This window comes from Agelaius tricolor, unplaced genomic scaffold (assembly GCF_023055355.1).
Source record: "Agelaius tricolor isolate 1412-34295 unplaced genomic scaffold, bAgeTri1.0.p SCAF_13, whole genome shotgun sequence".
Taxonomy (NCBI): domain Eukaryota; kingdom Metazoa; phylum Chordata; class Aves; order Passeriformes; family Icteridae; genus Agelaius; species Agelaius tricolor.
This window is the reverse complement of record NW_027269273.1, coordinates 9,154,558-9,170,193: the sequence shown is the minus strand read 5'-3', so window position 1 is coordinate 9,170,193 and position 15,636 is coordinate 9,154,558. Positions and strand designations below refer to the sequence as shown.

Genomic DNA, 15,636 nt, shown 5'->3' with positions numbered 1-15,636 from the left:
GTCAGGAAACCACTGTTCTCAGTTTGGACAGCAGCAGATGGAGGAAGCCTTTGTCTCTGGAGGAGGAAGACAGGGAAGCTGTCAATCACAGCTTTTAGGGACACTATTTCCATAGTCATTGCACCAGGTGTTTAACACCTGGTATCACACTGATAAGGATTAGACATCACAGTAACACAGTCTGGGCCATGAGAAACAAAGAGCACACTCACCCAGGAGGACCACAGGAGGAGGATTCATTCCCACTCCCTTCCTTCCTTCCCAGTTTGAACTTGGAAACCCTGTGCAGCTCTTTCCACCCCCAAAATCCATGCAAATTTTCAAAGGCCATCTTGAAGCTAACATCAGGTTAAAGATTACAGGTGCCTGCCTGCAGTATATTTTAAATGTTCTTACTTCAAACTACAGGATTTTCCTCCCTTTTTGATCATAATTTCAAACTTGAACTTCCATCCACTGAAATAGGTCAGATTAATTAATGGAGCAGATTTCCTTTCATCTCAAGAACAGCAAACCATTCAAACCATGGGCAAAATACTGACATGCAATTAGGACTTGCATATTTGCCCATGCTGTATTCATTTGAACTTTTGTGGGGAAATAACTCTCTCAGAGTATCCTATGATAAAGATGTTAACTCATAAAATACTTGAGTATTCAATAGTTCTCTTAACTGCACTATAGGTGCCAGAACATACCTTTAAGAATAACCATGTCAGTCCATGATCATCTGCAATCAACACATTAAAATGTTTAGCTCTTCTAAGACTTTTCCCCCTCCTTTTCTTTCTCCTTTAATAACAGTCTCATGCTAAAAGCCTGGATTTCTGTTGGAGAAAGACAATTCCAAGAAAAAAATCCATTGTAAGTGTAAACCTAATCTCCCTGTCCCCCCAGATTTTCTGCCTACAGTTCTGTCTCCATTTTGCACAATGACTTGAAAAAACCATAGACATGAATAGTCAAGAGAAAGAGATACTTATTAGAATTATGACTTTTATTTTTATTCACTAGAGCAACATTGAGGAAAGAATTTTTACATACAGGTTTTTTAATCAACTTTACAAGCAAATTCCAATATACAGTATTTACTCTGGCCTGGGTTTAAAAAACCAAAAACAACAAAGCAGATAGTAAGGGTACCTCTTGTTTTAGCTAGTATTGAATTGAAGATTTTGCTACACGGGAATTATGTTGGTTTTATGGTGGTGCTTTTACAATCAGTAGGCAGTGAGCAGCTTTACCATAACAGTGACTGAATTTCCTTGAAAGCACAGTTGTAAGATGACTACACTGAGCCCTACCACCAGGGTCACATTAAATCCACTCTGCTCAGAAAAAGCCTCTGTAACAAGATAAGGAACAGCTACAGAAGCCCAATTCAAGAACTGATTTCCATTTGTACGGCAAGAAAATGTCCATATTAAGAGGATTATGTGCTGTGCAAAACCAGAAATACTTCCCCCCCCCAACATGCAACCTACCCCAGTATGAGACTTTAGAATGTGCATATGGCTGTGACATGCAAACAAAGGAAATCACGCAAATGGTATTCAGTTTTCAGGCATCGCTACAACAAATCAGCATGTAGATCAAGGCTGAAATGAACTGTTCTGACCCATAATGCAGTCTGGTTGCTATGCCTACTCTCACTGCTGTAAAATGGAAAGTTGAGGAACCCCTTGGTTTTTTTCCAAACTGTATCAAAATTGTGTCGTTTTGGATTTTCAGGGCCTTGGTAACTATTTCGAGAAAGTTGGAGAGATAATATTGCACTTGTTTTCTCACAACCATATTCTGGGACCATTATTCTTTAAGAGCTAGGCTAGTCCTAGGGAAATTTTGCCACTGGCTTTGACTGGCAGTAGGAAGTGCTAGCTTCAGGGAAGGGAAGGGTAATAATGATCTGGCTGTTTCATCAGTGTTAGAATTCCACGGTTGAATTAAAGTCATTGCACAACAAAACTTGGTACACTACATGAATGCTTTTAAACATGCTAGAGTGCATATCGATCCTGTGAAAGTGATGTGAAAATACCTTGGAAACAGCAACACTACCGGGGAAATTTGTTTCAAACAAAAGCCACACACAGCAGGAGGCATCTAGATTATTTTAGGCACAACTCCAAGCAATAAAGCTCATTTAAAGTGCAATTCTGTTCTTTTCTTTTGTGTTTATTCACTTGTTAAAATGCGTAATTGCCTCTGTACACACATACTGAACAGTAGTTTAATACTTTTGTGAATATTGCACAAAAGAATGAGAAATCAAAACAAAAAAAATGGCAATAAATCAGTTTTATAAATCTAAAAAAAAAAAACCCTGAAGATATCAAATACTTAAATGTACACATTTTGGATAATCTGCACCAGTACTGATGATATATCTGCACCTTCCATAAGGTAGATATGACACCTGAAAATACTCACTTAATCCCATTTGACAAGCACTCTCTCAGTGCCCTCTCATCCATCACTCCCCAAACCCCATCTTTCACTGAGGTGAAGCTTCAAGCCTCACTTCCCCACTTCTCTCCCAGCTGCCCATCTCATGACAGGCTTTGCCATACTCTGGACTTACTATACGTGCAACAGAGCCTTCCCTGGTAAAGTCTGAAGAGCCCAAACATGCAGCTGTCCTAGAAGGATGCCAGGTTAGCAGCTGAACACAAACACAAGCCAGGCTAGCATCTGTCTCATCCATGATCAAATCCTGCTGGCTCCAGCTCAGTGTCTCACTAACCTGTCAGAACAAAATGGGGAAATGCTATAAAAAAGGACTATAATCTATTACTGTTCCTTTAATACATATATACATGCCCATATAAATATAAGATCTTCTTCTGGAAAGAAAAATTAGGAACTGTCTCTTTAATGAAAACCTTGATCATCTTGATATTCTTTGCTTAATTTGCTTTGATTATCTCCTTAATTTTCAGTAAAGGCGCAGATATGAATAAAGGTATAGATATCTATACTTTTAAATGTAAACATAAACATTGAACCATCACTAAATCAGGCTGGCGATACCTCCAGAATACGAAGCAGAAGATGATGAATTTCTGTCAATAACATTAAGTGAAAACTGTATTTTTACACAAAACCATATACAACTAACAATAAAATCAGCTTCTCTTCAAGGAAAGTAAACTTAAAAAACACACCTTCCATAGAAATCTATATGGACCAGAAAATGAACCAGGAATCTGATCACTGCCTCAGCAGTCTTTAAACTCCTGAGAAACACAGTTAGCTGCCAGGAGCTAGTTTTGGGGAATATAAAAAGTGAGTTTTATTTTCTTATTGAAAGTAAATACGTACACTAAATACCACTAATTCAATGCTTTTCGTGGAAATAAATTATTACCAGAGCATAATTGTTACTGCAATCTCAAGTTGTGGTTTCTGATCCTATACCAACTATAACAACAGTATTTGTCTTGCTATGTCTTGCTTACATTGTCATCACCTCAGTTCACAGAAGGTCCTGCAGGTCCCTTATTTCAGACTGATCTAAGTTGCTCAGAAAAAGAATCTCCCCCTACCTATTTCCCTCCCCAAACTTTTCATTTTTCCGCTCTATCTTCAGTTAAATAAAATTACAGTGTAAGAAATGCAAAATAATTCTTGAATATCAGTGATGTACTGAAAACTCAGGTGAGATGACTCTTTTTTCCTTCACCCAACTGAGGTATCCACCAGGATACCCCAAGTTAAAGGGCTTATATTATAGAAGCTGAATATTGATTTCATTTATGAAATGTCTACATCTACTCACTTTAATTCTCTCAAAGAAAATACTGTAATATGTCAATGTCCTACAGCCAGAGCCTAGAACAAACTAACACTGTGTTGCATTTCACTGACATTATGTGCTCTTCAGGAACAGATTTTGGGCCAAATTGTTGCAGCAGCCTTCTGCTGCTGATTTTAAAACCAACTTGAGAACAGGAAAAAAAACCAAAACCAGTAACATCCAAGAGAGTCATGGTAAAGATGGGAAGAATTGGAGATGGGACATAACAATGAATTTCTGGAAAGCTTCACTGGACACGCACACATGTAACTGGCATCATTCATGTCATGGTCCCAGAGTGCACCAAGACTACTTTCAGAAAGAATACTTCTCCTAGAGAGCACAAAAATGTAGATTTTTTTTCTGCTTAGTTTCCCCAAGAAGCTCCTTACCAGTTATGCACTTCTTCAGAAATCACAAAAAAAAAAAAAAGGAAAAAAACAAAAAACCCAAAATAACACATTTTTGAAAAACTCTTAAGAGTACCAGCTCTGGATTAGGACATAACAGGATTGCTCAAAGCAAATAAGAGGGATTAATTTTTTTCCTTTTTAAAAAATAGTTGCATTTTTAATATAAGTTTTATTCTGTAAAATAGTTTCAAATTCTTACACATATGGCAAAGTTTGTGCAAAATTTCAAGTCAGGTACTTCAGAGCCTTTCAATATTAAGCAGAAATCAATAAATACAAGCAGAACAATAAAAGTTTAAAATATTAATTAAAATGCATGTTGTGCAACCTCATCATAGGTGTTCTGGACCCCTTATTCCCAGAGGCTCCCTACTTACCAATTCCTAAGAGCCTGCATTGGAAGGTTTGGACAAACATCCTTAGCACTGCATTTCAAGAATCTACCCAGTAATGTGTCTATTCAACACAATAAAAACATACCACAATCATTTACCAAATGAGGATGTTTAAGCGAGAAGATTCATTTCACCCTGTGAAATCTGCCTAACGTCTGTGAACAGTGAAAACGGGATAAATAAAGAACAGAGCTACTTCAGATAACAGCAAAACAAAACAACACAACCCACCCAACCCATGAGATTAAATAACATTAAATATGTCAGTCTTGAGAGAATGATAAATACAAGGATTTTTGCATAGGCCTCTGGAATACAGAGTCAGAATTATGGCCAATAAAACATCTGCTAGTCAGTCTAATTTTCTACCACTCTGACCTAACGAGTACTCAGAACCAAGAAGTTCAACAGAACAGCAATTTCATTGTCTAATAACTCAAACAGAGGTAAGAAATAATTTCTGCCATCCTGAAATAAATAGTGCAGCATTCTGGCATTTGTGGTCATCACAGACTTCAGTATTTGCTTAACTACAAAGATTGCAATACTATCTTTATTACAGACCAACGATAAAATAAAGCGCTCAAGAGAAACTGCACAGCTCGTAACATCAGCCTCAGAACACGGCAGGATGGAGAATGCAAACCCTAAAGAAGATGCAGTTTGGAACAGTGACAGGATTTGCAGGCTGCAGGTACAGCAGGCTCCAAGGCAGTCACAAGAGGGGAAGTGGGACACGGCGTGGCAGCGGGTGAGGTTGGGACGGCCTCAGTGTGTCTTTGGTTTCGGGAGGCGGGACTGCCGAGCGGAGGGCACGCTGTCCCCGGAATGCGCACCAGCGGAGTGCGTCTGCACGCCCTCCTTCCTCTGGACTGGTGGCCTCGGGATGTTGGACTTTAGGGAGGTGTTCTGAGGCTCTGGAGGTACTGGTGTGGATTTCTGGCTGCTCACTTGCTTGGATTTGACGAACGATGTACTTGGTGGGCGAAGTTTAGACACCTTCTGACTCTGTTTACCCTTCAGGTTATCCTGCCCAGATGTTGGCTGTGGCTGAGTCGAACTCCTCAGTGGTAGAAGCTCACGTTCCTTGGAAGCAGCAGAGTGATCTGCAGATCGTACGGGAATGGCCATGGTAGGAGGCACTAAAGCAGTTGGGGGCTTCACGATTCTCAAAGTCTTTGGCTGGGAAGCCTGGTTTGTGAATGAGGGTTGAACTTTCACAGGTAATCCAGTCTGCACCTCTGGAGCATCAGCTCGTGTAGAGGTCTGATAGTGGGAACGAGGTGGTAATGTACCTTTCTTATTACTAGCCACCTCTCCAGGGTCTTCGGTGTTTTTGTTTTTCAAATTGTCCAAATATGATGCATTTTCATCTTTTGTGTTTAACTGTACACTTGTTGATGAGTTTACGTCATTCAGGCTATTTGGGAGAGAGACATTTGCAGCATTTCGATTCTGATGATTTCTATTGTCATGCAGATCTGGTTTAGGATATTCACTGTGGGCCTCGATATGTGGAGTTTTTATTAGTTTTCCCTGGGCGAGGTCTGTGGAATTGGGAAGGCTGCTGGAAGGCTGTAGTACTTGAGGCTGTTAAAGAGAAAATAATACAAAAATGTATTAGGCACAGAAGACACCAGGTACACTCAGAATCCAACGTGAGCTGACTGAATGCTTGATAAGGGCTTGTATATCTGGGTTTTTAAATCAAAACTTTGACTTTGGCAAAACAGGATGAGTCATGGGACGCACACAAATGGAACTCATAACTGAAGTGGAAAAAAATATACCAGCACTGAAATAAACAACAACATAAAGACAAAAAGGAAACCGACCGGCTTAAAAAGGAAAGATGAAGAAGGCATGGTTGATTGATGGTTTCACCCAAATCTGCAGGACAGCGCGAGAATCAACATCAGTGCAGATGAGCTCTAACCAAGTGCTTAACCCAACACAACAGCTATGTCCAGCTTCAATTACTGCTCACTGCTTACTGACCTCAACTACACCAACCCTTTTACTGCACAGGCAGGAAAGGAGTTGGATGGACCACAGGGACTTACAGACCATTTCCTTGCCTTGCCGAGGCCAGAAAGTCTGGCAGAAGTAAGTGCTTATCAGGCTAGTGGCTAAGCTTCAGTAACTGTTTTATCTTGAACTGATTTTAAATGGGCTGATAAAGAAGCAGAGTTCATGTGAAAGTAGAGAGCACACTCTACCACACCGATAGCCATGGGATAAAGAGAACTGTAGAAGATTTTACATTTTATCAGAAGATACAATCTAATCAGACACGCATCAGACAAGAGAATTGCCAGTACCTCTTCCGGTTAATTTCTATTCTCTTTGCTCTGCCCTGTAAAGAGACTTAAAAGATTAATGGTGTACCACTTTCACAATACATCCTAGACCTGCAACTTGGATACAGATCTTGGAAGCATTACTAAAAATTCTGCAATTTGTGGCAAGACCCAAAATCTACTAAAACCTAAACTACAGTTTTAGCAGGTTTGGATTATTTTTCTCATTTTCTTTACAAAGGAGGGGAACTGAACTCCTGCCAACTAGCCATCACTCAACTACCTGGATTCTTACCAGCTGACAGGTTGCATGTACACAGTAAACAGGCTTATTCTGTTTACTAGTGAAATTGAGTAAATAAAAAAGAAGCAATGTTTGTGTTTTGGAGATTTGACTAAAAGTGTCATTTTAGTCACTCTCCTGAATTATTCACAAGTTCTAAACAGAAAACCCATTATTTGTCTGGTCTTTTTAACTCTTCTTTGAATCAGCAGGAAGAATGCAATGATTGCTGTGTATGCCAGATTCCTGTTACACATTTAGGGCCACAGCCCATCTCAGGACTCTTTAGGCTTTTCATCTTTTCCCTGGCAGGATTACTACTGAAAACAGAATCCTCAAAATCCTTCACCAAGAAGAAAAAATTTAAAGGTTAATGAGAGGAAAATCAAGGTTTCTCAGTCTATTTTTTTATTTATGGGCAGTTTTTCCCTTTAGAATAGAATAGTTATCTCATAAGGAAAGGCAAAATCTGGACCAGTGACATCCACTGTCACCGACAGACATGTAAGGCAAATATCCTGAGCAGTCAGAACATGACTGTTTTGGAAAGAGGGAAAAGATTAAAAAAAAGGCAAAAAAGCCTCCAAAATTGTGTCAAATGAGTACAAAACCATTATTCCTTATGTTACCCAAAACTAGCTTAACTTTGTAAATCCTTCTTAACCATACAATCCTACAGGAAGGAAATGCTAAACACAAGGAGAAATTGCATACACTGAGAGAATTACAGCTTAAATAAAATTAGCCCTCCAGATATTTTTTCCATTTTCCAGCGTTTATTACAGATGTTATTATCCTTCCAGTCTAGGAGCTGACAGCCAGATGTTAGCCAAAATGATTTACTGGTTTGAGATCTCACCTGCAAAACCAAAACTGCTAATGAATGCAGAAACCAAAGCAATATGTACCCAATTCCCATGCAAATACTACAACAAATAAATCCTATTTTCTAATCCTACTTGAAGTAAAAAAAAATTAAAACATTTATAGCCCACAGGATTGTGTCAAATGTGAAAAAAATAATTGTCAGAAAATTTTTCTCCCTCTAGGAGCTAGAAAGTGTTTTTAAATGCTACTCTTCAAAAACACAGGTAAATATCAAATATAATCAATAAAAATTCTGACTTAATATCAAATAATTCTAGCAACACTAATCAGCAAAATTCAAAAATTGGTAAATTGCAGAAGAAGCTAAATTTGTATGGAAAGTAAAGTTAAACACAAAGACATCTGAAGTACAACAAAGCCATCAAGGTTTCAATAATGCTATTTTGAATGCTTCTGACAAAGGCTAGGTAGTATTTGAGCTCTTCCCTTCAGGCAATTTTGCATTTTACATATAAAAATAGCCAAAATATATGTTTTCCTCATTATCCTTCATAACCTTAAAAGGTCTAAGCAGCTTATTAGCCAGAAAGTTGGTGATACTAAGATAGAAAATGGCTACGTGCTCAGAATTATGAGGACACTAAAGCTCTGCTATCATCCTTGCCCTGTTGTTTTAAATACTGTACTGCTTTGTAATTGTGTATTTCTACTCAAGATCTGTCCAATTACCACAATGACAGATTTTAATATCATCAAATATCTACATGCATTAACATTCAAACTGACACTAAAAGCAGCAAAATGCCCCTTGCAAAATATGCATGTAACATTTCACAAGGTATCCAACACTGACATTGTCACCCACGGCTCATATCTTTGTACTAAATACAAGTTCTCCTTTTACAAAGAAAGTCTTTGAAATTCTGACCCTGTTATTGGTAAAAACAATAAGCCAGCTGAAGAACTGAAGTACTTGGTGAATTCCATCACATGAAGGAGGAGAAATAGATAAAAAAGCATTCTGCCTTCCAGGCACAGTATTTTATTTCACACAAGTCCTAAAATAGGGTTTCATCTGCATTGTTTTGAGTGCACTTCTGGTAATATTTCTGGGGTGGGACACACCATGATTTGGAATTGACTGCTATGCTATCCAGACTTCTATTTATGTCCCATGAAGAAAATGTGCAGGCAGACAAACACCTGCACTCCTTTGGGATGCTCCTAAAATGCAAAGTTGGACTCAAACATTTCAAGTACAATGGAACTGAAGACACTTACTCCTTCTCAAACTGGAAGTACATTTGACAAAGTGCTTTGTGCACGTGCTCCTTTCTGCACAAAGGAAATGATTTTTCTGAACTGGCAAGTCTTCCAAATATTGATGTACTAACCAAAATTACTCAATTCACTCCCTACTTCATTAGGCTAAGAGATTTTTCTATTATTTCTCTCCAGTACAACTGGCTGTTACATCATCCAGAGAAAGATGTCATCCACAGCAAGGATTACCACTATTGTACAGTTATCAAACTACTGAGGTTGTATTAGCTTTGTGCTGGAAAACTGAAACATCACGTTGTACTGTTAAAAAAGTCAAATGGACTGTTAAAGAAGCTAAAAATGTGGTCATGACCGTGATATTCATTCAGTAGCTGAAAACTCCCTTTAGTTTTCTTTGGTTTTCTTGATCCCCATCTCTATTCCCTTTACAATAACTCTGTAGAATGAAATAATTTTCTCCCTGCAGTGTCTTGAGGAAGGAGGGAAGCGATGCAATGGAAAATCTGAGAACTGCATGCACATCTCCCACAGACATGCATCATGCACAGGGCAAAGAAAAAACCCAACGGTGAAAATGCGTGAGGGGGAGATGGGAATAAATCCGAAGTTGTACTGTACCACGCTTTATCACAGAAGTAATGGACTAACTTCTCAACTCCTTGCCAATGGCATAATGGAAAGCAGAGACAAGAAAAAGACAAGGACAATGATGTCAGAGGACCAAGACAGAACAATGAGCAATTGCCATGACAAACTCCAACTTTTCACCATTTCAATTGCAATTACCGTGTCCCCCATTGGTTTTTAATCCTCCTTCAAGAAACAAAGGAAGCAACAGTATTTAAGTAATGCAGTACAAAAGCATTTACAGCAAGACCTGCATAGAATACCTTTGTCTTACAACTTCAAGGTTTTTAGCAGTTAATCTCTCATACTCCAAATACTGCAACTAGAATTTGTCTGTATTATTAAAACTGTATAAAAGAAAAATCTTTGCATCCATGTATATACATGTTCAATATCTAACCCTCAACAGCAAGGTCATTAAATGCACAGTATTCCATCCTTGGATCATATTGATCTCATTTTTCATAACTCAGTCTTCCTAGCATCTCACTCACAAGTTGGAAGAGACAACTACCACAGGTTCTTTTTGGAAAGGGGTACAAGGGAAGGATCACAAACTCTGCTACATAATTCTTTCATTTCCTCATCAGTTCTACCATCCCTTCTCTCACTACCTTGGACAGGATAAGCTGTCATTTCAAACCATGGCCTGTGCAGACAAAGCCTTGCTGAAAGGCTGCACCAGAGAGCTCTCATTTTCCACCTCTGGAAAACATCAACATTTCACACCTTAAATCTGTAGAATTTGCTAATACCTTCTTTTTGAACTTTTTTTTTTCTTTCTCTTTGATCTAGCTGTTTTATATCCATATTTCAGCATTAAATACAGGATTCTGCAGTATGGAGAATGACCTCAAATAATGACACAAAACAACTATTTTTAAGCATCATTCAGCACAGCCATGAGGCTAGTAAAATAACTGGTAATGTGGCAAAGCATTATTATTCTTTCTGCATAGTCTGTACAGAAACCCCAACTTGGAAAATTTTATTTTTTCAAAGAAAAATTACTTTGAGTAATGCATAACTACATCAAGGCAGGTATTTCATCCACAAATATGGATATATGTGCAGCAAGCAGATAAATATGACCATATACAAAATCAAGGGGTTTTTTGCAAACATAAACTTAGCTTAGTACAAGACTCCTTTCTCTTGTAGTTGACTCTGCAAGTACTGAAGTTGGAAGGAAAGGCATTTTTCCTAAAAACTCTTCTTCATATAGCTGACCACTCTTGGAGCAAAAATAATTACATAAAAAGGCAGTAATGTAATGATTCCAGGATGTTTTTAATAATTTGTCACAGAACTTCTCAGCTAATGCTCTGGAGGAACTTGTTTCTGCTAACACTAAACTTTGTACACCCTACAAAGCTGTAGCAGTCCATAAAGCTTTGGAAACATTTCAGCAACATGCCTTTGTTTAAAAGAAAATGTATGAAATACCACACAAGCCTGGATCTGATTTATAGTCACTGGGCATAGAGCAGCTTTCTTCCTGGTGATAACAAGCTGTGTGTCACCTGCTAGCATTGCTTAGATAATCTCTACCTGTAATACTTACATGCAAAAAGTCTAAATACTTCTTCCAGGATGTGCACAGTAAATGGAGAAGCAACAACTGCAATGCTTGAATAACAAAGTGGTTTTGATCAGCATTTCTGTGTGGAGAAGCACTTGGGGTGAGGGGCCTAGAGAAGGTGGTGTAATATTCTTGTATTACAACATAAACTCATGATTGCTTCCTTACCAATGCGCTCTCTAAATCTACTTCTAGAGCCATAGAATTGGCTCATTTCCAGAACACAAATAGAAAGGGTTTAACTGCATTGAACAAAGTTTGAGATGTCATCAAAAAAGATCCCGTGATCAAAAGAAAAATAAATGACCCTTACATAGGAGTTTAGTTCAAGACACACGGGAATTACAGGAACAAAATTATTTGGATTTTTTTCCTAAAATGAAAGAATTAATGTACTGTTATCGAAGTGTTTATGAAATGCAAGCTGCTGAATTGTTTCCAAGGCTGGTGAAAAAACATGAAATTAATAAATGTGGAAGTATTAAAAATTAATTGTCATTAAAGTGAAAAACATACATCCAATGCTGAAGTGTGCTGCAGTGCAGTGATATGCTAAGGCAAGTTCAGCAGCAGGTGTGCTGACATGGTGACTGGTGTTTAGAGAGAGCCATAAACCTACACTAGTGTAATATTATTTCCTAGCAGGGATATATTTCCTGTCCTGTACTGCAGGAGGGAAATTATTTTTAGTTGTTTACACACTGTAATATGAACAGTTTACAGATTTACACCCTCATAATCTACAGTGCCTGTAAATGATCTATGTATCCATCAGCTATCAACAGCACAGTGAAGAAACCTGCAGAATTCACATGCAGAGATATTTTAGGTTCAGGATCCAGAAGTTAAGAAAGAAGTGCTTGACTTCCAAGTCTATACTGAAAACACAACCGGACAAAACCTGAGACTACACTTCATGTTTCCATCATCTTCTCTGTATTAGTGCAAAAGCACACTGACATTGGTGTTTCAGGCTGTCCTACACTCAGTGGTGATGCTCAGCTCAGCATTTGACCTAAACCCCCATATTTGGCCTTTCATATCAGCTGCAAAAACTGACCACTGAAACCACTGAACCAAATGGGAAAGAAGGAAAGAATTAGTGACTGTTCCAGTAATGTTTTACTTTACAGAACCGTTAACACAGGGATAAATAATTAACTTTTCAAGAATTTCATTAAAATGTCTCAGGAACCTCCTAATTTATACCCTATTTTTATTCCTGGTGTTGCTCTATAGAGTAAACCTAAGGCTTTAAGAAAAAAGCTAAGAATCCGCCACTAGTGGAAACTTACTTTCCTAACAAAACATTAGTTATTTGGTTAACTAGTAAAGGGCCCATTTTCATTTATTTAGCTTCCTTTACTAGCAATTCATTGAATTCAATATATAAGATGCATACTAAAAATTCCAACCTGCTTTAGTAATAAAAGTTTACTACAGAACCTCAAATAAGAGACCACCCTTGTTAGTGAGGGATGAGGTGGAGGCTCAGAAAACCAGCAAGATTAGCAAGCAAAGTTTTCTTCTTCAGCTAAGCAGCCACTGCGAATGATGCGATACCAGAGGCTCACAGGGCAGCTGGGACACCATCCTCCCATTCTGACTCTCCAGTCAGTCTCCAGCTCCCAAAACCATAACATTTATATGATCCTCAGGTCAAAAACTGATCTCCTTGAAGTCAGTCTCTGTTGATAGGACAGTGAATCACTCAGGCTGTGCTACTGCTGGTCCCTCCACTCAGCAACAGAAGGCACAATCATCAGATTTTGGGGTTCTATGTTCATTACACACACAGAGTCCCACATCAAACACCACAGAAAAATGAAGCACATCCCTTATTGCACAGAGAAAAGCCCATGAAACAGGCTGTGCATTCCTGATGAGTTGTTTACATGAACATTGTCACAGAAGCATCAAGAGAGTATTTGAAGCACAGTTTACAGAATATTAGATTTTTTTCCTGGTGATTTATCTAAGTAAAGATTATTGCAGTGTGAAATATATGTAAGTTTAGTTCTCCAAGGTGCAGCTTACTCTTCCGATCTGCATTGGCTCTGGAAATCTTACTTTCTTTCCATAATTTTACTTTGCCTTTATTTCTTGTCAAATACACTCTTGAGCTTTACTAGGCAAACACTGTAATTTGCAAATTACAGTACATTTAAAAAATATAACTTTAGCGTTATGAAGTAGTTATATTTCTTCAAACACTTATCTGTTCAAAATGCAATATCAAAGCACAAAATAAGACTTACCATTTCTCTATGTCTACGTAAGCACACAGTTTTAAAATCAGCAATTGTCTTTTGTTTTGCAGATCCAAGCCAAGTGAACAAATGCATCTCATATCAGCCCACATTGTAGCTAGCACATAAGGAACGTTAATAAATCATGCAAGTTGTGCAACGGCCACTTCAACGTAAGAGAAGCCTTTTTACAACAAATACCAAGAGATGGGAGGGTAAAATAATTAGTTTGAGGGAAGCCATTCTGAAAAGTTAAAACTTTTTGTGAGAGACAATGCAAGTGACACTTTCCCAGCAACACTTTTCTGCACAACCACGACGCGTTGACGTGAACGCGCGCGCAAACGCGCGTGAGCAAACAGAACACACACACACGGACAGGAGAGTGCATCACAGCCATGGAAAACAGGGAAATGCAGCAAGCACGACCGATGTTAAGACAGGACTGGAAACAAGGGCCTACTCGGGTTTGCCTGAAGAACTGCTGAGGTCTATTGGCGTTTAATGACTGTTACAAAGCTAGAGTGGCAGCTGCTGGTAGGCTGGCCGGAGGAAGCGCTTTGTTAGGCACAGACTATGGTGTATGCCTGGAGATCTGCCTGAGAGAGGAGGAGACTACGAGATGAACGGTGCGTGCAAAGGGGAAGCTGCTACTGGAACACGGTGAGGGAGATGAGTGAGAGGGACAGACTCACTCTGTCTGCGGTGCGGTGGAACACTCCGAGGGATGCCCTGGAATGAGCCCTGCCAGGGAGAGAAGGAGGGAGCAGAATACCCACCCTGTGCAGAAAGAGAGAGGGGGAGAAGTATAATAAAAAAAGAGAACAGGGAAAAAACAAGACACCAAAAAGCCACACCATTCTTTTTCTTTTTTTCCCCAGAAAGGTATCATATTTCCAGGTGTTCTACTTTGTAAAAGCAAATGTTACACACTACCAGAGCCCAGATGTCCTAAACTAGTTAGAAATCTTACAAAATACCTCCATTTTTATTCAATATATAAGCACACATTTCTGTCCTAGGTAGTTTTAGGGGACGAGTACAGAAATGGAGCTTTTCGTGATTCAAAATACATGATAAAATTGTATTTATACAGCTTTCAAAAGTATTTTAGAAATGCCTCACCAAGTAGTAGCTTGCTCAGTTCTAATCTACTGAAAATCCAGTCAACTTTAGTTTACAACAAAAATTTCTAATGCATAGAAACAAGTTTTCCAGCAAGTCCTGGTGCCTTAGAGACCACTTTACTCCAATTTCATCAGTATTATTTATTGTGGAAGAGAAGAGCTGACATAGAACTGTTTTCCTTGCACCTTGCTCTTGGAGCTTGAGTCTTCCTTGAAATGATCATGGAACTGTGCAGCTCCATGCAGTGCAGGCTTTGCCTGTCAGAGCTCTCAAATCACCACAAGTGTTACATACTGTGGTTGACACATCCTCAAGAGAAGTAATTTTCTTATTACTTTTCCTTTTTCCCACATCCTTACCTTTGCAAATCCAAGCTGCACTTTCCCTCTTAAACAACACAATCTTGATTTCCTATTTCAGCAGGGCAGGTTTAAGCATTTACAATCCTTTTGCCATTTAAGCAGCCGAAAACTGCTTTTCTAAGTCCTGGGACACTGGTACTACAATAATGACTGCCCCACTGCCTCCTGACCAACAGCAACTAACTGTGGCTACCCTGTGAGCCAGCAGGCTGAACATACCTGAACAGCACCCACATCACAGAAAACAGGAACCCAGTTTGGCCCCCCTCCTCCAGATTCTCTGCTGCAGACCATACTGCCACAGCTGGACAAATAATGGAGTATTTGACCTCCATTCTTCTTTTAAAACTATGTTAGACATGACATTATTTCTATAAATAAATATTATG

General features: G+C 38.8%; 1 protein-coding gene across 7 annotated transcripts in view; it reads right to left on the bottom strand.

The window, feature by feature from the left end:
* Positions 1-976: 976 nt before the first annotated feature.
* Positions 977-15,636, bottom strand: part of CCSER2 (coiled-coil serine rich protein 2) — a 61,557-nt gene continuing 46,897 nt past the window's right edge. For 3 of the 7 annotated variants that reach the window (XM_071438676.1, XM_071438678.1, XM_071438677.1), the window contains one exon: positions 977-6,194. In XM_071438676.1, coding sequence (XP_071294777.1) covers positions 5,373-6,194 — 822 coding nt within the window. In that variant the 3' untranslated portion in view covers positions 977-5,372. Of the gene's footprint in view, positions 6,195-9,917; positions 9,958-14,452; positions 14,538-15,636 lie in introns of all 7 variants that reach the window. The other 4 variants (XM_071438679.1, XM_071438681.1, XM_071438680.1 and 1 more) reach the window with 2 other exon arrangements.